The 24,481-nt window shown below is 42.0% G+C and overlaps 1 protein-coding gene across 1 annotated transcript in view; it reads left to right on the top strand.

Annotated features, from left to right (window-relative positions):
* STAB2 (stabilin 2) overlaps positions 1–24,481 on the top strand; it is an 87,979-nt gene that overhangs the window by 5,301 nt on the left and 58,197 nt on the right. Inside the window, exons 3-17 of the mRNA XM_075491698.1 lie at positions 140–255; positions 4,296–4,381; positions 5,217–5,286; positions 7,646–7,741; positions 8,046–8,171; positions 10,164–10,360; positions 11,331–11,464; positions 16,426–16,559; positions 18,667–18,749; positions 19,396–19,545; positions 20,848–20,991; positions 21,791–21,853; positions 21,946–22,065; positions 22,569–22,622; positions 23,786–23,866. Coding sequence (XP_075347813.1) covers positions 140–255; positions 4,296–4,381; positions 5,217–5,286; positions 7,646–7,741; positions 8,046–8,171; positions 10,164–10,360; positions 11,331–11,464; positions 16,426–16,559; positions 18,667–18,749; positions 19,396–19,545; positions 20,848–20,991; positions 21,791–21,853; positions 21,946–22,065; positions 22,569–22,622; positions 23,786–23,866 — 1,654 coding nt within the window. The remainder of the gene's footprint in view (positions 1–139; positions 256–4,295; positions 4,382–5,216; positions 5,287–7,645; positions 7,742–8,045; positions 8,172–10,163; positions 10,361–11,330; positions 11,465–16,425; positions 16,560–18,666; positions 18,750–19,395; positions 19,546–20,847; positions 20,992–21,790; positions 21,854–21,945; positions 22,066–22,568; positions 22,623–23,785; positions 23,867–24,481) is intronic.

Here is a 24,481-nt window from a genome sequence, read left to right as displayed (position 1 = left end):
GAAAAAAAGGCAGATCAATACAACAAAGCCTAAAGTGCTCTTGTCTGACACTGAAAGGAGAAAAGGAGGTTAAGAATTTCATTTTTCCCCACAGGAGGCTTTTAAGTACTTTAAAGCAGCTCCAACTTCTTTTCCTCAGGTATTATCTAGAAATTAAAACACACACACTTTCTTTTCTGGGATGCCGGCATCATTGTGTGAAGGAATTTGAACAACCTGAGTGCTGCCAGGGACGCTGGGGCCCAGACTGCATGGGTAAGCTTTTTTTTTTTTTTTTTTTAAATAGAATTTGAGTAGAAGTAAAGTAGTGATTTTTCTTCTTTCAGAAGCTATTGCCATGAGAAGATTGGTCCTCAGAGCTTATTATAGGAGTAGAAATAAACAGCAGTTTTCAGCCAAAACTTGGAGAAAAACACATATTCAAAGCTTCATTTAAAAAGAAAAATTCATAGAAAAATTTTTAAAACTCAGGGAACCCCCTTGGTTTTGAGATTTTCAAAACAAATCCTTTCAGTCAATGCCTGCAAAATGCCTTTTCATTTGGGAGGGTCCCCACAACAGATTTTAAAAATTGAAATTTTCAAACTGCAAGTTTAAGTGTTTCATTTTAGGTGAAAAATACCCTCATCTGTGTCTGAAATATTTCTAGATCTCTTTAATTCTTTACTTTTTGATGCAAGGAGGGTCTTTTCTTTCGGCTCAACTGGAAACAGTTTTTCCCTCCAAGTTTTTTGAACCTCCAGCAAGTGCTAAAGGCCATTACTGAAGCAGGGGTAATCAGGAGTGCCTCTCCTCCTGCTGCCCCTTCTTCGGGAAAAGCCTTTCAGCACCTCCACAAGCGCATCAAACCTCAGGCTACTGAGGTGGGCATCAAGACCCGCAGAGGAAGTTTCCCTGCCCAGACAGAGCATTTCCTCCTTTAGTTAACGGTTTAGATAACGGGGTAAAGGTCTGGTTCAACATCTGGGAAGTCCTTTTGCCCACGAAATAGATTAAAAAATTATTTTAGCATGGCCCAAGCTATGATTTAAATACCAGTCTTTTATCTACTAAAGTAAAATAGTCAAACCCCAACTTACAGCTGCTTCTATAGAAAAGAGAGGCAAATAGCTGAGTACCTAGTGTGTGGTCCTGCTTCTTCTGAAGATAACCACTTGGGTGGTGATTACCGTTTTTCCACCAAATGCAGCCTGAGTGCCTGGCAGGAGGAAGGCAATGCCACACGTGATTGTCATCCCGTGCTTCAGGGGCTCTGGGAGGCCAGGGAAGGGGCATGGGTGTTTCTAGAGGGGGGCAGAGCTCGCTGCCCCCGGGCGGGAGCCCTGCCTGCACTGCTGCGGGCAGGAGGCTGCAGAGGCGAGGAAGCCCTCTCTTCCTTTGGACAAACTTCCTGGCCCCAAAAAGCAAAGAATCAAGGTCTCAGCATTGTTTCTGCTGTCATCTGGAGGAAGAAAATAGCTCTTTGCATTATCGCAATCTCTCTAAGGGCATACGGCGTGCCTTGAAATGTTTGGAGGAAAGCTGGTCCTTCCTGAGGCCAGAGAAAAATCCCTGATTAGGGGTTTACTTCACATTTAGCATCTGATGGCAATGACAAAATTAGGTCTTAAATAGCACTCTGACTTCCTTAAACGATAGCACACGCTGAAACAGTGCAAATGAAAGATGTTTTGTCCCCTTCCCTCCCCACGAAGCGCCCCGAGCCAACAAGCCGCACGCCCATCCCTTTGTAAAAAGGCATCAAGGAAAAAGGGAAAAGTGGTGGTGGTGGTGGGGGGGGGGAAGGTCCAGGGAAAAAGAGCACAGCCTTTTAACACTGCCGGTATCATCCAACCATAGATGCCAAAGCTGGTGGAGCTCAGATGTCCCATGTGTGTGACTGATGGGCTTCAGCGGGAGCTACGCCCTACCCCAGCTCAGGTTCCCGCTCTGGGCAAATACTTGCAAATATTTGCAAATATTTCTAAAGAAAAGCCTGGGTACCAACTGAAAGGTGCACGGTATGAGCAACTGAGGAGAAAGCACTGTAAGAATAAACCAAAAAAGTGAAAAGGAAATAAAAAGGCCAAGAAGAAAGATAGTAAACCTAATTATATCAAATTACATGTCCAAAATACATCTTCTTTACAAGTTCTACCCACTGCTTCAGCCTGCAGGGGTAATCCAAGAAGAGGCTGCATTTGAAAACACTTGGGATGTGCTGAATTAAACTCTATGAGGCAAAAAAGCTGATAGATTTAATCTTTTTTGGCCTAGGCGTAAAGATTAGGCCTTCGGTCTCTGACAGCTGTAAGAGCTAAGCAGAAACATCTCTTTCTTACTAGTTTTCAAAAAACATCCTCAACAGAAGCGAAGGTCTCGCTCCTCCCCGGTAGCGGGCTGGGGGCAGGTGGCTGTGCCAGCACCACTCCAGCGTCCCAGCGCTGCCTCCTGCGGCCCCGCCGGCCGGGGAAGCGCTTTATCTGCCCGACCAAACTCCTACAACAATATGGCAATTTGCTACACTTCTGATAAAGCTGTCCCTGGGTGGCGGTATCAAAACAAGAGACACGAGGTAGTGAAGACAAGGGGAAGCATAACGAATATCAACTGCAAAAAAAACTGTTTTGTCAGCAGTTTTAAAGTATGCTTTCCTAGAATTTATACCATAAACTGAGTTTTCTCGTGATTTCTCTATCTTTGCACATTCAATAAAAGCATCGGCGCAGTGAAAATTGTCTCCATTCAGAGCAAACATTAAACAGTTTGTGCCTGTGTCAGTCCTAAAGATGAGATTTAGCTATCACTTGGTAGCCAGAAAGCAAGACTCACTAAAAGCCACTTTAAAGATTAAAGTATATGTATTTATTACTTTACCTCATTTCTGGTTCTTTCATCTCAAGTCTTAATAAATCTTTTTATTTCAGCACGTATGAAATAAACTGCACTAAAATGTTCATATTTAAATTTCTTGGTTTTTTCACGAGAAGCTTACTCAGATCCAACAGACCTCGCAGACTCATCATTAAGGAACAAATGGAGAAATATTGACAAATTGATATAAAGCCAAAGCCTTCACTAAAATTAGGTGTATACACATACACATCCACTTATTTGCTCATCACTCTGCCCAAATCAAATTCATTTTCATGAAAACTTCCTTATCACTCTAAAACAACATTAAAGTACTCAGTGGGAGCATAAATCCAGTGCTGCCCATCTCAACCCACACAGAACAAACTGAGGCTTTTTATAAGCAATAAATCTGCCTGTAAGGTACAGCAGAGGACCTATGAGGGCAGTTTGAGCTTGCTACATTTAAATACCACCTGCATCACGAATATTGTTCCTAATGGGAATTCCAATTACAGGAAGAAAGGGCTTATAGAAGGGAGTTAATAAATCATTTCCATGGAGAGGCTGCACAACTATAAAAAATAAGGATATCCCTACGGGGCAGGGGGGAAATGACAGAACAATCTGACTAAAAATATGCATTTCCTATAGGCAACCTTTCAGGAAAAATTTGAATATTGAAAAATTTCAGCCAAAAATTAAACTATTTTGATTCGGAAATGCAGTTATTGTTTCTTAGCCTCTCCTGCTGGCTGGGGTTTTTGGTCAGACTCTGTCTCACCTGGTGTACCACTGCCTGTAATCATGGTTTCAGCACCAGAGGATCCGAAGAGCACAGCACATCATTGGCACACAAGTTTTCCTAGTGATCACAGCCCATTGGACAGAAGTGGGGGATGAGATACCCAAATTTCAATTTCCAGCATCGTTTGAATCAAATATCACAGTGTTATGGGAGGTAGTGGGGAAAATGGAAAACTTTCCACATAAAGCAAATGCAATTTGTGGGGAAAAGAAAAAGGCTTATTTAAACTCTAATTTAGCATCGAATATAGTTCTGACAACAAATTTTCAATCAATATGAGTTGTATTAACAAACAGAAGAAGTGGTCAGGCAAACTCCACTTGTATCAAAAAAGTGAAAAGTTTAGAGTGTCTGCAGATAGAAGTGGGTCAGCAAGGACAAAATCAATATGGTACTTTAGAATAAGAAAACTATTTTTTGTACAACCTATTGACTACAGTCACTAGCTTAAGTTCCCATACTAGAGAGGGTGACGGTCTCTACTGAAGCCAAGATTCTAGTGAAGAGATTCAGGCAACTGCAAAATAGCAGCAGTCACTCGAGGTCCCTGTCTGGCCCAAAACCCTGCAGCCTCCAAGGTCGTCACCCCTAATGTGCAAGGGGAGCATAAGGGTCAGAGCAAGCTGACCGATGGCTTTAACGTTGTCATTTCTAGCCTGTCCGGGAGGAGCTGCGTCACCGTGCAACAGGAGAGGACGCTGCTCCCAGGGTATCAATGGGGATGGAACGTGCACTTGTCAGGTACGGTCCTTCTTTTAAATGAAAAAATACAAAAATAGCATATAAGCTCTGCTAAGAAATAATGCATATTATGTGGTATAAATACATTAAAGGAAAGTATTTCAGAAATAGCAGAGATTATCTGCTTGGAGTTCATTTTTTTGCTTGGTTTGCACTAATCTTCACACTATTACCTCCACAGACTTGAGCATGTTTGGGTGATATTATTAAAGAGCTGTTCCATCTTGTCTTCCTGAAATAGGTGGTTTGAGTTCCTCCGGTTTTAAGAGTGCGCTATTACTTATGACTTTTTGCCTTAATTAGAAAGGACTTATACTTGGGTGTAATAACTCTCAATATAATGTCCCTTTGCTGAGAGTGCAATGTGCAGTGCTTAATAACTTCAGCCAAAAAGATTTTTTAAAAAACCAACTCGAATCTTTTCTACGTCCCCCTCTACTGGTTAATCTTTCCATTACATCAAAAGCACATCTGGGCACATGTGAAAAAGAGGTAGAGTAAGAAGTAGTCAGAAAATACAACCTCACAATTGCACGAATGATTTAGGCATTAGGCTTGATTACTCTTCTTTATTGTTAACTTGATATTCAGAACATCTGATTTGATTTGAAGTGTAAGAGCTAAAAATTTAAAATTAAAAAAAAACAGAGAGAGGAAAAAAACGTTCAAAAGACAATGTTTTCTAGATTGCAGTAGTCATCTCTGATTTTCTGACTGAACCTTTCATGTTATTTTCTTTTGGCAGCTAAAGATGCTGTTTTCAGGCTGCTAAGCATATATCTATATAGAGACATATGAGAAACTTAAGTTTTGATTTCCATTCTGTAATTCACAGAAAGGCTTTGGTGGGACAGCCTGTGAAAAATGTGCTGAAGATAATTTATTTGGTCCTCACTGCACATCAGGTAAGTTTGAGCTTTCTTTATTGAAGTGGGGAAAAGAAGGTGAGTGAAAGCTATATTCAGACACTATGAAATCCCAGGGAAATGGGCAGGGGGTCTAAGGGTTTCCCATCAAGATCTGCTGTCTGCTTCAGGGAAATTCAGAGTGGGGCTGGATTCAGCTCAGGACTCTACAGACAACACTCTTAGTGTAGCGCTACAAAAATATCTTAATCTTATCTTGAATATCTTTGTTATCGCTAACAGTCAAATAAATTAGGGATCAGAATCATCTGTGTGTTCCTGCAGGTATGCCTCCCTGTTAGCCAGTTATTGTGTTATTCGCTTTTCACCCTAATTATGGATTTGCATTTATTTGATCTAAATAGAGGAGATTGTTATGGTACTTAAAATACTGGGTGGGAACAAATGCATAATTTATAGTGGCTTACAGTGTTTGGTATGTTTTTTAAATACATCTACAAACTGGAGCATCTGTATTAAGGCATGAAATACTCATGTGGTATTGAAATCAGTATATCTGACTCAAAAAAGGCCACTTTGAATGAGGCCAAAAGTCCTTCTAGCCTAGCATCCCATGTTGGAGGCCAATAGCTGATACCAAGGGAAAGAGTACAACCAGCCAGAGATTGCATTCAAATTGTAGTTTTTAAAGGCTCCTGCTGGATCCATCCTCCATAAATTATCTACTTGCCTCTGAGTCCAATTCTTCTTTTGCTCTCCACAATATTGTGTGCCCAGGAGCTCCATAGTTTAGTCAAAAGTGTGAAAAAGGATGAATTTGGTTTAGTTTTGAGTTTTGGCTGGTAGATCATTCCATTGGTTTGCCATACTTTTATTAGGAGAAGCAGGACATTGAGGGAGGGATCAGAGCTATGTGCACTATTTAAAATGTCTATGTATCACAAGTGTGTATATTTGTATAATATTTTCCAGTTTGCCTGTTTCTTAATGATTTCTAGTATGTTATTTACCTTCCTGACTCCTGCTGAGCATTAAACAGACACATCAGAAAACTGCCTGAAAAAAAAAGTTAAGAAACGTCTCTTTCTTAAGTGGTAATAGTTGTTTATCTCTAAGTAAAACTCTTTTTGTTCCCTCAAGATCTACATAAAGTTACTTCTAAAAAAAGTCACAAATGGCCTTACTTTAAACGATCTGTGTTGGCCTTTCTACACTAATCCTACACCACTGCTGACTCAAAGGCCCTTTTTCCACCACCTGTCCACTGGATGCCAGTGTTGATACACAGAAATGTAACTGAGCCAACATTTTCATGAAAATAAGGTACTTGAATGAATTCAATATCGTAAATGTAATTATTTTCCAAGAAGCTACCAGAGGACTCAACTGCATATTCATTTAAGCAACATTTTACACTTCAGCTTTCAGATATTTGAGCTCCTCCAAGTTTTCTAAGCACCTATAAATACTGTGCATTTGTGACTAGCTGCTTTTCAGCAATACCTCAGACGTTCCTGGGTTTTGTATGAGGATTACTAACATAGGTAGAATGTTACTAATTAATTAGTGTAGGTGATTTGCATGAACCCAAGATATGTTTGTAAAGGGAAGAGGACAGGCTACATCACTGCAGCTTAAACATGAAGTCACCAATACAACTCTGTACATCTTAGAGGCTTTTCCAAGTGTAACTGTAAAGGGCCTTTTTAAAAAGCATCATTACCATAATGGAAACAGTTACAACTATAAAGCTTTTTAAGTATACTTAAGGCTTCAAAACCCACTTATAAAAGGGTCTCATAGTTGCCTGGACTGTGAATAACGGCATCTTGTGTGCGTATTGGCACAAGGTTTATAACCAGAAATGACAGAATATAGGAACAGGACCAGAAAAAAGCCTGAGACCTACACAGTGATTAATTATCCTTTTAACTAAAGAAATTTTGTTTAAGGGGGAAAAAAAGTCACAAAATTCATCTATTCTGGAGGTGTTTAAGAGAGGCAAACAGAATTGAAGCAAAAATGACCAATTTGTTAACAGTTATAAAAATGGTCTCTGTTACACGTTATATTCAATTTTGGCTCAAGACTGTATGTCAAATTTTACAAGTTTTATGGTGTTAGCAACTAGTCAGTTTGGTGTTTATAGCGTGTGTCCTGAAAATTTTCAGGCCCCAGGCTATTAACAGCCTGCAAAAATCAGTATGTTATTTACCGATATATGCAACCGTGAGTATTGATCTTCTCATTAATGGAAGCCTATAAATTCAGAAACTCAGGTCAAAGCTTGGTTTGGCCAAGGCTGTTGGCCAGGACGCTATTTGCTATGGGCAACCACTAACAATATCTTTCCCAACACCATTATTATTCAGTAAAGCCAATCCATCTCTCCATATAGTTTGCCACTGCGTTCATGGAGTATGCAACAGTGGAATTACAGGGGACGGAAGATGCACTTGCTTGTCTGGGTACAAAGGGCTCAGCTGTGATCAGCGTAAGTAGATTGCTTTCTGTATAAGATATATTCAACAGCTCTGATACAGTTAGAATTGGTGAGGACGAACGTAAAATTAGTCTCAGGTTAGTCACTCTAGAGCAATCAAACATACACTGAACCTCAAACCCTCTGTGTGAGCTCCCATAACCATCATCACCACTTCAATCACCAGAAAAATGATGACAGCAATGGGATCAATGGTCCCTAGATCAGGCATACTTTGAACTAGTATACTGCAGAAAGCAATGCCTCCTGGCACAGTGCGCGGACACAGCTTAACCTGTCGCACTCTGTCCCTCAGCGATAGCTGAATGCCAGGCCTTGCGGTGCCCTGCAAACTCCAGATGTACTGCCTCAGGCGAGGATGGAAGACAACTGCAATGCACGTGTCTGCCCAACTACCATGGGGACGGTACACAATGTAAACGTGAGTAATTTTCATGTCTATCTAGTTTCTTTGTATACAACATCATCGGTATTATAGTTCAGATACTGAATGCACTTTTGAACCAAAGCTCACCATCTAATTGCTTTAGGATATGAACCCAAGAACAGCCTCACGTGCACAAACTAGATTCTGTCAGGATGAAACTAAACCCTAAAATGTGCTTCAGAAGCACATCAGTCCAATTACTAACAAGCTTCAGTCCATGCAACCAGACTAAAGCTAGTAAACCCCCTTGAAATACATAGTGTGGATACTGGGTCATCAGTGCTTACAAATCCATTCCTATCATGTCCTTCTACTTGCTAAAGTTCAACCTCATAGTTTGCTTCCATAAAAATCATCAACAGCAACCAAGGGCTTATATTTATTGAATATCCATCATGTGGTGGCGCAGCTTCATCGCTAAGCATAAACTCTAATAGACAAGTAAAGCTCATTTTAGCTTTCCTACTTTTCATGAAACAAAGCTAATAGTATTTCAGCTAGAGGTAAAAGTCTACCTTAAAGTTGTCTTTACAGGCTCCTCAACTTGCCATTGAATGCTGAAATTAACTATATTACAAGAGTCTAGATTTTCTTTCCTCTACTTACGTTATGTCTTACAGCACCAGCTCTTCCTTCTAGACCAATTGCAATGAAGAAATGGTTGTATCTGATGCTGGAAGCACTATTTAGTAAATGTTGGCTTGGATCAGGCCACAGATACAATACTTCTTATCCTGTCTGGGAATTTTTACATTCAGTCCTCTTAGTCCTAACTATGGTGTCATCCTCTCTGAACAGACTTGAACACCTTCCAAGAGCAAGACATCAGAAAGTCACTCCTCAGGGAATGTGATGTTCTTCTAGTAGGCAGCATAGGCAAGCGAGAGACAAAGAAATTGCAGCAATCAGCAGAGAAGGAGGATGCTAGTATCTCTGCTTCTCTTAGGTTTTGTATTGACACAGTCTGTGTGGATGTTGCTCCTCTGTCCCAGGGCCTTTAGATACTGGGGTCATCTGTGGCTTAAGCCAGCATCTTTTACATTTGCCTGGCTGGGAAGCAGAGGACAAGCAGCTCCAGCACACCTAAGTACTTAAGTGAGGATAGCAGCGGCTGCCCCAAACTCTGCTTGGAGGTGGCATTGCTTATGGTCGATTTGAGCACGTGAATATGTGCGTACGTGCGTGATTTCACACCGGAACAGAAGAGAAGGCTTGAGAGAGTGAAGCTGAGCATCGCCAACTCTCTCAGTCCCAGCTGAGGGGAAAGAAAAGGAGGAGGAGAGGGGAAGACAGTGAGCAGCACCACCTTTTAGGTGAGCCCAGGGCCTGCCACCTTCCAGCTACAATGTGTACTTGACCATATCCTAAACTGGACACAAAGGTGTGAGGAGGTGTTCTCCAAGCATTGCTGGACTATGAACAAGGATGAACAATGCCACTGCCTTGAAAAAAAGGGCTAATGGAAATAACTAGTGAGCTTCCAGTCCTGTCCTGAAACTACAGCAGTGTGGAAGATTCGACTAAAGCACTTGCTGGCCAGTTTCCATATAGCTGAATGGATGACATTATATTAATTACCGGAAAGAAAACAGTGAAGGCCTATTGTATTGAGAAATATTTTCCAACTGATCTAACACACACTTAAAGCTTGTACAGACTTCGTATCACCTACCTGACCTTCTCTGGTTAAAACAGGGAAATAGTTGTGATATTTTAATGAGCACATTACATGTTTTAATCTGTTTATAACTCAATTTGCCAAGTTAAGAGATCATTTCTGTTCAAAAGCAAACAGTTGGTTGCTACATTAGTATAAACACATTCCTCCCTTCTGTCTTCATGCCGCCACAATAATTCAGACTTGGCTGTTATGAGAAGTTTAGTCTACCTGGGCTTTGTTTGGTATGGAAGTGCTCTGGCAAATTCTCATCTTCAATTTCAGAACTGTGGGCAATAATTCATTTACTTCACTTCTTTTTTCACAAGCTATCAACCCATGCTCCAAAAAGGTCTGCGATCCTAATGCCGACTGCATTTACCTCGGACCAAATCGGCACAGATGTACCTGCCGAGAAGGTTACAAAGGGGACGGTCAAGTCTGCTTACCCATAGACCCCTGCCAAGCAACATATGGGAATTGCCCTGCACAGTCTACCATTTGTATATATGATGGTCCAGGAAAGGTTAGTGTTGAATGGGCGCCCCAGACATTTCCTACATCAACTGCCTAGGAAGGAATAATGCTTTCTCTCCGAAAAGAAGCCACGAGGGTACGGGAACAGGCCTCAGGGAGGCCAAGCTCTACTCCTAGCTTTGGCGTAAGCCCTGCTGGTGACCAGGAGTGGGTCCCTTTACCTCCCTCTCTATGCATCTGTGTGGTGATTTCCCCTCTAAAAATGGGAATGGCAATAGTGTTCTTCTTCCTAGAATATTTTGGCTCAGATTTGCCTCCCCAAAATGAAGGCACTGAAATGAAGCTTCTCCTGGTTAAATTTTCTCTCTCTGACCACAAGGGGCTGGTAGGACAGTAGGCTCCTTACACAGGTACCGCAGATAAATGCCTACAGTGAATGTATTCAGGAAAGAAGTAATCTGGGTCTTTGAGGACTACCAATGAAAGGCACTATATAAAGGCTGCTGCTGGGAACTGGCTCAGATTTCCGTGCATAAAACACCTGCCACTGAGAAAGCGAGACTTCAGAAGACCATGCCTGTTTTGCCTGGACACCCTGAAGAGCCAAAAAGGGAGTCAGTCATTCAGGGTCGTCGTGCAGTTCACGTTCATATAAGTGCTGATACGCCTCGCTCTTTAATAATATGCATTGGCACTCGTTTTGGGAGGCAGAGGGCTGTGGGAACAGAGGTAAAACATCTGACCTACCCACACTGATTTTAAATGTTCCCTGCTCACAGAAGTGAATCTAAAGGCCTTTATCTGAAGGAAATTTATCTGAGAGTCAGTAGTTTTCTGGAGTGAATACAACCTAGAGGGAGTTGTATAAATATGGTTAAGCTTTATACTTGCATCTGAACTCACCAGGTGATTAACTAAGGCTTTCGAAGCTCACTGTCTTTAGACCCTAGTTTGAGAAAGTATGCTGAAATCCACAATTTGTGCATGTCTAATTTTTCTCTCCCATCCTTCTGATTTAGTCCCACTGTGAATGCAAGCAGCATTACACAAACTTTGTACCTGGGAAAGGATGCAGCATGACGGACATCTGTGAAACAAACAACACCTGCCATAAAAAAGCTAAATGCTCAATGGTCGCACCAGGACAGATTACGTGAGTCTTTTTGCTTATTAAAGCTTTCACCCAGTTTCTCCCTCCTCCCCCTAGGAAACAGGCTGCTAAAACAAATCCAGTGGATGAACACCTCCTGAAGTCATCATTAATGGGTTTTTTATCAAGGACAAATTACAAGATTTAATGGGGTTAGGGTCAACCAATTAGCATAGTGTTTGATTTCATCAGTCCAATTGCTAATACCTACTAAGTTTTATTTTTATAGCACTCAGAGGTCATTTCTACACTAGTAAATAAAAAGGACCATGACCTCTTTTCTGTTCCTCAGGGCAAGCGGCATGGTCTGGCTCACAGCTAAAGTCTCTTCTTCTTCCAAAACAGAGTAACCGCCTCTTGGCAGAGGTCCTTGGCACACGCTATCCTTTCAACTGTGCCTGGGCACTGCCTAGGAAAATGCTACTTGGTGTGGGCCAGAAATATGCCAGGCAGCATGCTAAAAATTAATCAGCATTAATTATCATGGGACAGTGCTGGAGCCCTGGCTCTTTTTAGTACACTAATACTAGGGAATCTGACACCCATGCTGTGAAAGCAACACCAACCTCGGCAGATTCCTCAAAGCCTCAAGACAAGCACATGGGAAACTGCAAAACCTCTGGCAGAGTTTGTTTTCCCATACAGAAATTTGCTACACAGATGTTAGGAGGAAAGTCAGTTTTAACACTAAACTTAACAAAGCTGTCTTAAACCAAGCTATTTGGATTACATGTTTCTATAGCCCAGTGATGGCTAGTACTGGGTTTAAAGAGGTGTCCCTGAAATTTTAGTTTTCAGGAGCTGAGAGTTTGAATGTGAAAGACAAGACAGGCCATTAGCTGTAAGCTGGGAACAAATTATTTGTCATATACTTCTATAGAGACAGAAAGTGTTCACTCGGGAGAGTATTCTTATTGCCAGTTCTTGCTTCATCATGCAGCTTTCTCTTACAGTGTAATATCAACATCACCTTTGTGTAAGCTGTTGTTCATTTCAAACAAGTTTGTCTAGTTCTATCATCCCTAGTTCATTTCTAGAGCGTACTATACTACTCAAACTGCACTTAGTATATACTTATACTATACTGAGTATAGTATACTACTGTACTGCACGACATGAGTTGAAAATTAAAATTCCACATCACATAAATCAGGACCTTTCTTTCATAATTTGTCAGTGTTTCACTGTTGCAACTCAATTTTCAACAGCCGAGGAAGTTTTGAGAATTTTAGAATGGGAAAATTAAAAATTTATGACTGGGGGGGGAACAAGCAATCCAAATGCTTTGCACATTGTTCATTTAGTGACCTTTAATGGCAAAAACAAATACAGAAGAAAGGAGTGGAATTCAAATCAAACTAAAACTATCTATTTGGCAAAAAACTGAAACTATACTGAATAGTTTCCAACTAAGGAAAATCCATTTATGAAAGAGGAACTTTGCAAAGAAAAACATTGATTGGTAAGTGTGGGCACAAAAAATTGTTTCTGATAAGTGACAGACATTGTATTTTGGCTGCATTCCAAGTTTTATATGTATTTGGGAGGGCTTGTTTTGGTGGGGTTTTTTACTAGTTCTAAAACACAAAGCTGTAACAGAGGCCACAAACCTGTGTTGCTTCCTTTCTTTTGTTTTTCGTCCTGTTTTTATTAAAGACACAGTTGTGCTGTTAGCTTCCCCCATATAGAGTCACTTCTACTTTCTCCAGAATTAAATGATTTGTACAGGACAGACAAGGATGTAGAAAAGACAAACATTCAGTTTGTGAACATAACAGCCTCCTGGAAAAATCAAGATTGTCTCTGTTTTCTGTTCCCATATAGATCTTTCCTGAGTGATTGCTGACACTATCTATGGCCTTGCTTCAGCACAGTAATTATATTCAGCCTTGCCTAGAAGCTACGAAGCTTCAACTGGTGCAGAATTACACTGCATATTAGACCATAACCTCTCTGGTTTCCGAGCAGAACTAGCTTTCCCTCGGTTAAACTCAACTATTTTTTTTGTTAATCTCACTCTTATTTTTACCCTGACTATGTCTCCAATGTCAAAATTAGTAGCTTCATAAACCAAAACTCTATAATACAAGTTTCAGGTAAAATGGGGACAGAAAGCTGAGCTCCCCTTTTCTAGAGAGATACAATTCTCTTCCCCCTCCTGGGTGAGCTGAAGTAGTGACAGTTCCTGTCTTTTCCAGTCCTGCCTATACTGTCCATGCAGCATATAATGAAAACTTAAAACAACTAAGTTTAAATAGTCCAGCAGGGTTTGTTGTAAAGCTGTTCCTCTGCAGAGGCACCCAGCCCAGCCATACAGTACACAGCGCATTCAAAGCAAAACCTATAAAGCCATATGCAGTATGAGTCGCAGATGAGATCCTCCAGACAAAGCTAAGACAAAACTAATCTAGTCAGTCACCCAGCTGGTCCTTCCCGAGCCCAGCCACACAGGGTAAATTACTCCATCAGAAGGGGTGAGAGCACAGACAGGTTGAAGGGTTCAGTCGCATGCAATAGGTGCTAATCTGTAATTGCTAAATGTTTTCCTTTGGCAGTCAAATCCAAACCATGTTACTAGATACCCGCTCAGTTAAAAGCAATATTGTCCTCAGAAAAGAAATTTCAAACTATGTAGGTATTTCTGCAGTTCACTGTGCCCCTGGGAATGAGAGCCAAAAAAATTACTATGTTTAACCACCTGCTTCTTTATGACCACTTGCTGAAAAAGGTAGGAGAGGTTTATTTTGAAACCTTGATCTGATTTGTGCAATATTTCAAGAGTAGTTTATTTTTTCTACTAAACTATTCCTCAGCTCCTTTGAAGCCTCAGCCTTTTTCTTCTCTGCTCAGAAGTGAAGGGGGCTAGGTACATCAATACAGCAATATTTACCCCATCAAAAGAAAGGAGTCAGCTTCCAAGGAGGAACTGCTCCTCTCTCCAGCCCTAAACCCTTCATCCAGGCTCCACAGTCATACCCTCTGCCCAAGAGATCCCCTTAAAAAAAAAGAGGGCTCACCATCAGAATTGCATCCTAAAAATTTAAGATGCTTTTAGACTGCTATTTTTACTCAGGACCCAAAGAAGTCAAAGCTTGAGCCTCTTGACCAAAATCTCAGCACCCCTCTGAGCCTATATGCAGCCCCCCAGGCTGCAGGGACCGTGGGGATTTTCAAATATTGCTATCACTGGAGAAACAGCTACGGTAGAGACCATACATGGGAAACAGAGATGATTTGGCATCAGGTTGATACTACTGTGGGGTGTGAATGGCAGACGTCTGTTTGTAACAACCAGCACATGCAAACAATTAGGTCATTAGTTATATAAAGAACATCTTTTCCTTGCGTGGAGTAATGTTTCTTCTCTAATGATGCCTTTAGAAAAAATATCCAGAGAGATGAATCATTATGGATAGGGCTTATACGAATACTGAACATGCTGGAGACTTAATTAGGAAAGGCACTATTAAAAGCCAATGTTTGGCAACGCATAGTTGTTTAGCCTCCTAAATATAGTTAGGGTTTCTTTCTGTGCGTGCTATGTGTTGACAAGCACCTGCTTTAATTTTAGCACTGAAGATGAGTAAATGGCTGAGCTGACACCACCAGCCAGTCTCTCAGGAGCAGCCAAGCAGGGGCTGATTTTCTGAAGACTGCAACAGCAGGAGCTGAGATTGGCAAAACCAACAGGCATCGATGGCCCCTCACATTGAGGCAGGCTTAAAGAGTCCAGATTTTTTAGAAATTACTAACCACCTCTCCCGGTGAATAGTCAGGCTGATAGAAGGTCAAGGCACACGTAGGTCCTAGTTGCTCTTTGAAACCCACAACCATTTGTACCTGTCAGCACCTAATAGCAAGCACGTGTCAATCATGTTGACAACCAATAATTTCTTCCCCACCTCTCTTGCAATGCTGAGGTCTTTCAAAGCCGTAAGATTCAGTTTTTTCATGAGGCATGTTCCCTCCCTCATAGGAGAGAAAATGTCAGACTGACACTAAAGGAAATAAATTTCCTTTAGATTTTGCCTCGGCTGCAACATGCTACTTCAAATGCAGCCCATCCCAAGGCAGCGAGGGCACTGAGCCCATCTCGAGGCATTGCCTGTCACTCTCATGGGCACCACGACCTGAGCCTGCTTTGGACATACATAGGACTGTCTCAACTGTACATCACTGACACCTCTTACAGGTTGGAGTCCCCAGGGAACAGCCAGGGTGTTACAGATGAGATGCTATTTCCAGTGCAGAGACGGCAGCAGCATAAACATACACGTGAAAAAGCATGAGATTTCATGTTTCGGCATCTTCAGAAAAAAAGATAACGTTAAAGTACAAGTACCGTTGCCCAAAATGGTTGCATTACTTAAAGGGCACGGTAACAAACAACCACTTTGTTTTGTTGAAAGGACTGACACGCCTGTCTGCCTTTTCCTACCAGTCCCATACAGCTCCCACAAGGATTAATGAGCTGCCATCACCCCCTTCATAGATAACTACCATTAATCCTGCCGAGTCCCACGCAGTAAGGGGGAGCTTCACACAACCGCCTCCCCCCCGCAAGGGTGGCACCCCACACATTTATGCTGTAGCCTCTCCTTACCCACAGGCAGGCAGGCTCAGGGGCTTTCTGGGCTCCAGCAACCACAACGTTTGGGGACCAGAGGCTGCACCGCAGCCAGGGCATCGCGTAGTCCCCATTCAAAGAGGCCCTGCAAGACAGACACCGCTGCCTCCTGGCCCGGCTGATAGCAGGACATCAGGTCAGGCAAGCAGCCACCAGGCTGCCCTACATGCTGACATACTCTACAGCATACAGAAGCAAAGGTTAAACTAAAATGCATTGGTGCTTCCTGAAAATGCCTTCAGAGAAGCAATTAAGTAACACCTGGAGCAGGTTTAGCTAGAGCCTTGCTGACACCACAAGGCATCGGCCCACAGCTAAAATGACGATCCCTTCACAGGTGTACATGCCAGGGGGGCTCCGTGGGGAACGGGTTTGTGTGCTATGGAAACATCATGGAGCGCCTCCGGGACCTGAACGCCGAAGTGGGAGGATGGTGGCAAGGCAAGCTGACGTCCGCCTTATCGCTCATGGGTAAGTGACCACACGCAGTCAGCTCCTGCTGGGTGGGTTGATCTTGTCCTGTCTTTCCCCAGTGCTCCCTGCTGCAGGAAGGTGCTGCTAACGGCATGACACAGCACGCACGCTACTCACCGCAGACTCCCTCTGACCGCCTCAAGCTGCCTTTGCTCACCATGCCATGCAATCGGCAAGAATTTCCAAGCAGAAGTGCTAAACACGTTCCCACAATCCCTCACACATCATTTGGTATCACCAGTGGGTTTTGCCCCATAGTGGGATAAGTGGGATCATCCCGCTTCCTCTCCTTCCCTGCCCTCATTGATTTGGATAATTGAGATTTGATCTAGAATGATGCACAGAAGTCCACCAAAAACATTGGGATTCCCAGCTGGGTCCCTCTGCCCCAGTCCCCAGCCGTCAGCAGTGGCATTGCTTTCACCAGGGAAGACGCTAGAGGCAAGGGGAAGAGACTGATCCCATCCATCGTCTCCATCACTCTCAGGACCCCCCACCAGAGCACCTCAGCCACAGCTGGAGGGGTCTCCAGGTTTCCAAATTGTCTGCAGAGTTGAGGTGGAGACCCTGTCAGGGTTCACAGCTTCCAGCCTTTCACAGTTACTGCAGCCACCTCACGAAGAGAGCAGCGTAACTGTCTTCATCATCTTCTGTTGCATGGCCACAAATGTGAGCTATGAACAAACACTGCTAGAATCGAGCTGAATCTTCAAGTTAAATCCATAAATATGAAAAATTTTCTCCTGTTTAATATAATTTGCTCAGTGCTTTTCACTGAGCCCAGCAATTAAAATAAAGATCCTGAATTCCTGACCAGAATGGAATAAGAAACCCCCATAGCTGGCCAAGGACAAAGCCTGGCAGGGACCTTCACATTCAGCACTGAAGAACAAAATCCACTGCCTCAGCACTGAGAGCTCAGTTGCAGTTTCTTTGCGTGTTTCTCCTTATGTTTCTCCTTATGCGTGTTTCTCCTTATGGTGGTGCCCATGCTGGGCACCACCATTTGTTAACAACAATCCCGGTTTTATGTTCTTTGGTTACATTTTGGACATAAATATGCCATTTGATCATAGAATCATAGAATCATTAAGGTTGGAAAAGACCTCTAGGATCATCTGGTCCAACCGTCAACCCAACACCTCCATGCCTACTAAACCATGGCTGAAGTGCCACATCTACATGTTTTTTTAACTCCTCCAGGGATGGTGACTCCACCACCTCTCTGGGAAGCCTGTTCCAATGCTTGACCACCCTTTCAGTAAAGAAATTTTTCCTAATAGCCAATCTAAGAAATTTTTTAGCCAATCTAAGTAAATTTTTCTTAATATCCAATCTAAGTATAATCTGCGGTAATAACCGCATAGGTTATTTTACAATACATTCACTCCACATTTATGTCTTTCAAAAACTAAGAATATACAGCAGAATAGTCCACATTGTTTTGTAGGATAGCGTATTAATTTTGAGGTATATTCTCTGGTACGACATACCTATAACAACTGTAAAGGTGGTTTTAGTTCTGATTTTAAACCTCTGGAAAAGGAGCTGAATATTAGAAGTAGTTAATGCCTTCAACTACAGAATCAGTGGTCTCATACTGCTGTCTTGGAAACAGAAATACCATCTGAGTAGCAAATGAACTTCAATTAACTTTCAGTGCATCAGCTTTTATTACCAGCTATGTGTTTGCTGATATTTGCACTACCAGCAGGTTATCAGCAGCATATCCCTCGCCCCACAAAGATGGAATTGATTTAAAACAGGAGGCCATCTTCCTGTAAGGACACATCTCCAAAGAAATGCTGTTTTCATGTCTATCACCCTTGTCTGCATGCCACAGAATCCGGGATACCAGAAGCATTCTGAATGTTTTGCCTCATCCTGTGTCAAATATGCAGCAGCACCTGGATTTCATATCCCATCTGCCTCTCATCTTTCAACGACTTGGATTTCAGAATCTTAAATTAACATTTAATAATCACAGATAGTGTTCTTTCTTATTCTGCCCTTGCATACCTGGCACAGATTACACAGTCCCTTCCTCCAATGAGCTTTTCATTACACATTTAAACTTTATTTTTCCCCCCTCTCTCCTTACAAGAAAATGTCTATGAATGGCCGCTGAGTACTCTGGGACCATTTACCGTGCTTGTACCAACAAACAAGGGGCTCAAAGGTACAAACGTAAGTAAACAACAGAGAGGGTTTTAAAGTGGGGGGGATTTAGCTCCTTCAGAACCTCATCTGTGTTAAAACTGTTGTGATGCAACAGATTCAGAAGAACTTTTTGTTCTAGCACACTTCTGGATACATTTAAATCTAGGGGCCAGAGATTTTTCCTACTTGAAAGAAAAACAAAATTTGGCGAGTCAGGGTAGAATGCAGTCATGCTTCAAGTAAGTTTTGGATCATCTTACATGGCTATGCTCAAGGTTTTTTCACTTGGTTGAGAGAGGGTCTGAATTAAGATCTGAATTTTCAGCAGGGAGGCCTACAGGTCACCTTTTATGTAAGGGTGATAAAAAAAAAAATGTTTTTCGTTAAAAAAAAAAAAAAAAGTGGCCTGATATGCTAGTGGTCAGCATCCAGTACCTTCCCCTGAAGTCAGGACAACTCTGGGGACACTCACTGCTCATGCAGGGACATAAGGGTGTAATCTGACCTGAACTGAAACCAAGAGGCCTCATTTGGTTCAGACCCTATCACCTCACTTCAGAAGAAAACCTATCATTTCCGAATGTAACAGCTGGAGGGAAAAAAGCATTCACCATGAGATTATTTTTAGATGAAGCCTGTATTGAAATAAATCTCTGTTCTTCTGCTCTTCTAGATAAAGGATCTTCTGAATAATAAACAGAAAGCACAATACTTCGTGAAACTCCATGTAATTGCTGGTCAGTTGAATACCAGTAGCTTGAATAATACTAACGTAATATATACTTTGACTGGCAAGTCAGGAGAGATATCAAAGGGAGAAAAGGTAAGTGGCCTTCCAGCCTACCTCAACAAGAATCCTACTCTCTGTTCGCTCAACAAGGAGTATGACGGGTCTTTCTGCAGCAAGACATCAGGTTGCAGATAGCTGCTGGATTATGAAAAACCACAGCTGTGGCCATGCATTACAAGGAGTTTAAGTGAAACCCGAAACCTCACCAGCATCAAAGTTCCCACTAAAATCAGTGAAAACAAGAATTACCTTTAGAGATGCGTCACACCACTGAGTGACATAGCAGTCTAACACAGACCGCTCTAAAAATGTTTGCTAGAATTAAGTAATCTTAAATCTGCAGGCATGACCAACAGACATTTTGGGGGGGACATTAAGAGAGCCTAGGTGAAGTAAGAGGCGGGCAGGGGGAGGGAAAAGCCCAGAGCTTATGCTGGAAACCCGTGTCTACTGCTCACACAGAGCAAGCACTGACTGCACTGCAAATCCCACCTCCCACTGAGCATCAGCCTGGGCATCCTTTGAATGACGCAGCATATAGAAGTCTTTGACATAAATAAAAGGCACATGGCAATTTATCATGAAAAACATGGAGTAAAGTTCATCACTAGCCCAGCTTATTTGATGTCAGAAAACATCAGGGCAGTCTGGTCCCACACTTTAAAAGAATTGTTCTCTACAGCTGATATACTAGATTTTATAATGCAGAATTATTGCTCTTGGTACATTAAATGTCTGTTAATGACTTGAGCCTATGTGAAGGCTGAAATCAAGTACTTCTCATGTTTTTTAGTAGATCAGTGGCATCTGAGAGATCTATTTTATTTCTTTAATGAGTATGCACTCCATTGGTAACAGGAAAATATCATTGCTGTCTGAGGCCTGTTAGTTTCCTGCAGGCTTCAGTACAGTGCAGAATCAGCAACATTTTGTTTTTTTTAAATATACCTATAATATAAGGAAATGGGTTGTAGTCCCTTAAGATTACGAGAGTTGACCCTTTCAGTACAATCACATTTTAAATCATTTCCTGGCAGATTTTTATTACTAGCAGTCATCAGAGCCCTTTCAGGTACACTGCTCTCCCCTCAGGGCCTGTCCCTGCTTCTCTTCTGAACTTTGCTGTCCCACAGCAAAATAACATGGTCCTGATCCAAAGTCAAGGGAATTTTTTCCATTTCCTTGATAAGCATTGGAAGCAACCTTTAGCCTCCCCAGATTTAAATGGCCCAGGTGTTGGCAAAGGAAGGGGGTGTTAGACTTTATTCAACACTCATTCTCTCTGTTGTCATTCCGTAATAAAAAACTCACTGTCCGTTGCCTGGCTTCTTTCAGGATAATCAATTAAGAATTAGAATCCAAGGAGGAAGGAGAAAAGGAAAACTTTTGCAGGGAAATATTATGGCTTCCAATGGGATTTTGCACATTATTGACAAAGCCATGGACAACATGGAGCCAACATTTGAAAGCAGCAAAGAGGTGAGCCGTAAGCTATACACATGCAATGTCAGACTTTCTTTTAAAATAGTTTCACATTAATTGAATGCAAAGGAGGGTGACTGACAGCAGCTAGACAAACTCTACTGAGCCATTGTGTGTCAACTCAGAGAAGCAACATTCAAAGTGAAAGGTAATGGCGCAGTTTCCACAGCAAACAGACATTCACTCTTCTGCCAAGCTGGTCCATGGAGGATTTGGTTGTACTCACTGCATTTGAGTGGTTCCCTGGGAAACTGGCAGTCACGATCAGTGCATCTCACTGAATTCCAGACAACATACTAAAAGGAGGAACATCTGGACAGATATGAGGCAAGACTTGTATTCAAAGCAGCAATCCCTCCCCCCAAAAGGCTAATATTATAAAAACTGATAATTTGGGATGCTTTGGGGTTTTTTGGTGCCCTGCTTAGTGTAATTCCTTGAGAGTTCACTTCTTTATATGGTATTTTTGCAAATATTTTATTTCTCTGCCCTTTCTCATTGGGAGTGAAGAGATAATAACACTTTCCCCGTACACACACTGCTTGTATGTTCTGTGACTGCACAGTATTTCAGGACAATGATAAGCTCTAACTATAAGCCAGTATAGCACCAGGCCAAGAGTGCTACCATCTCAGCCATTTCCAGACACCGCCAGCCACCCAAACAAAAAGGAAACCCAAATGTATTCAATCTGTAATAACTGAGGTTCATACAGTAATTCAAAAAGTGTCTTATAAGAATTGGTATTTATTCCATGTTCCCAACTAAAATAAATCTTACTTTCATCTTATTTTAGGAAACCATAATGTCAGTACTTCAAGATAATGGAAGATACAGCCAATTTACATCTTTGATAGAGGTGAGGATCCAGAAAAGCAATTCCATAAAGCTATTTTCAGATGTTCTTCAATATTAATATGTAATTTCACTCTTATTTTTAAACCAAAATAGAAAACTGGCCTGGGAATGGATTTACAGCAGGACAACAGACCTTACACAGTCTTTGTTCCAAGTAATGAGGCTCTGAGTAATATGAAAGCTGAGGCTCTGGATTACCTGCTTTCTGCAGAGGTATAGTCTTTCTATAATGCAAATCTTTCTTAGATAGCAGATATATATGTAGATATATAGCAGATGCATACATACATCATTTTCCCATGTTCATCTAGTTTAGTGTTCATCTAAACTAAGCTCCTATGATCAAGGCTTAAGCCATCTCTAACAATTAAAGATCAAGGTAACACCTAGAGAGGCATGGGATTTGGGATCTCCCATCCTATGAAGTGACACCAATCCCCCACCCCAGGTCCTCGCTCCCCTGCTCTTCCCCTGCCAGCACAGCCCGGACAGCCACATGGCAAAGCCCCAAACCCTCTGCTGGGAGGTGTCACCCTTGGCAGGGACAGATAGAGAGAGCAGACACCACAGGGCAGGTTGCACGCCATGAGCTGAGCACCACCACTGACCCAGAGGTTTCTGGTGCACGCCATTCTCATCCCCGTGTCCTCTTACAGGCCAGGCTGGGTTTGTGTCACTCATTTTGGGCTAAAACGGCCTCTTTTCTGCTTTGGCAGGGTTCATGGAAGCTGCTGGAGCTGGTCCGATACCACATTGTTTCCAACACTGAGGTGAGCGCAGCTGCTTTGCTGACCTGGAGTGTAAGAGCATTTTCAAACCCTTTGCCACTCTGAAGGCAGAGATTTTCCAAGAACAGCCTCCACTCAGTATGCACAGCAAGGCTGCAAAGGACAGCTATGCCTCTGCCTTTACTAAGGGTAGTCACATAAAGTTCACTAATGGAGAACACGAACTTTTCATCTCAGTGTCACTAATCAAAATAAAACCCTGCTAGGAGGCATGGGGTAGTCCCTGAATCATGGCAAATTAAAACTGTGTTGGGTCACACTAGTGTGTTACATGCAAGTTACTATTTCCACTTTAAAATATACCTTTTGGTGATGGGGAATTAGCCCAAGTGGGGGAAAAAAAAAATATATCTATAGTCATCCTTAACCTGAGACCCACTACCTTAGCCTGCTGTGGAGCAAGAATCTCCGTCAGGGGTGTACTGTCAGCTTGGCAGGGCTGCAGGAAGGAGCAGCAGGGAAAGTACTTGGTGCTATCAAAATCAAGCTCTCTATGAGCCAGTTCTGCTAAGATTAGTCTTCTGTTTATTAGAAAGAGGTGGTTTTGTCATCCTCTAAGTAAGCCTCCCATTTTTCCCTCCTTTTTCTGCTGGAAACAAAGAGCAGAACCCAGCAACACTCCCAGAAACTAAGGCTAGAGGAGACTGAAGTTCATTCCCACCCCACCTCCTGCTGCGGGGAAGGAAGGATGTGCTTAGTGAAAGGCCCCGCTTGCAGCGTCCAAGGCAGAGGTCACTCCTGGCAAAGAGCGGGATCACAGGGAGCAGGGGCAGGAGATCCACGTGTCCCTTCACGGGATATCAGCACCGACGTTTCCACAATGGTCTAAGGATGCAAAGGGCTATTTTTAGGGAGAGGTGATAACTTTACTTAGATTGGTTGCTATGATTAGGAGAAAAAATAATATCCTTTTGGGCAACAAGCTCTTCGCATGCAGCAACGAGCAAGCTCAATCAAAATTTAATCACTCTAACTTCGTTACACAAGCAGGTTAGTCAGTGCGAGGCTGCCCACGTAGCTAGAGAAAAGCTGAGAGGGTCATTCGCTCACCCTAAAGAGAAAGGTGGCCTTCCTTGTGAAATCCATCTGGGTTTGAAAAGAATAATGATATTACGTTTCTTTCAATCAATTTATATTCATTTCAGCTAGAGGTTGCCAGCCTCATCTCAATAGAGCACATCAGAAGCATGGCGAAGCAGTTCATTTACTTTAACAGGACCAGCACTGTAAGTCAAAGGCAGCTTTCACCGGTGAACAGCTCGCTCTGATCTAGGCAACTGTTTGCATGCAGGGGGGATAAAAAAGGGAGGAGGGGGGACATTAGCAGAGGAATTTCTTGCTATAATGAGGCAGAAATTTTCAATTTGCCATTCCCACCTATTGTTAGAAATTAGTATTATAAAGGATGCAGAGCAAATGACTGGTATATAAGGACAGTCTGCAGTTTCTCTTTTCTTATGATTAGCACCAGTTCAGGAATGAACCTCATTTATGCTCTGCCTAGTTTAAAAAAAAAAAAAAAATCTATTTAAAATATTTTAAATCATTCTGTTACATATTTTGGTTATTTTAAACACTTCTCAGTGCACACATAGATATTCTTTTATTCTCTTTAATATTATAGTCTCTGATCCTGATTAACCTAGTGAACACATTTTTAAAGGTGTTAATTTGTCAGTACTTTTGCGAAACCAAACTTATCTGTTATTTTAACTCTGTGCTGTTCTTTGCATATTTTAGCCAAATATGAACCTTCTGGAGAAGAGATGCAACTATGAAAATTCTTATAAAGGCAGAGCAGTTGCATGAGTAAATGCAGAAATAATACTTTTTCTTTTTTT

The sequence above is a fragment of the Mycteria americana genome, chromosome 1, assembly GCF_035582795.1.
Source record: "Mycteria americana isolate JAX WOST 10 ecotype Jacksonville Zoo and Gardens chromosome 1, USCA_MyAme_1.0, whole genome shotgun sequence".
NCBI classification, from domain to species: Eukaryota; Metazoa; Chordata; class Aves; order Ciconiiformes; family Ciconiidae; genus Mycteria; species Mycteria americana.
The sequence above is the reverse complement of the archived record's forward strand: the minus strand, read 5'-3'. Positions and strand labels throughout refer to the sequence as shown.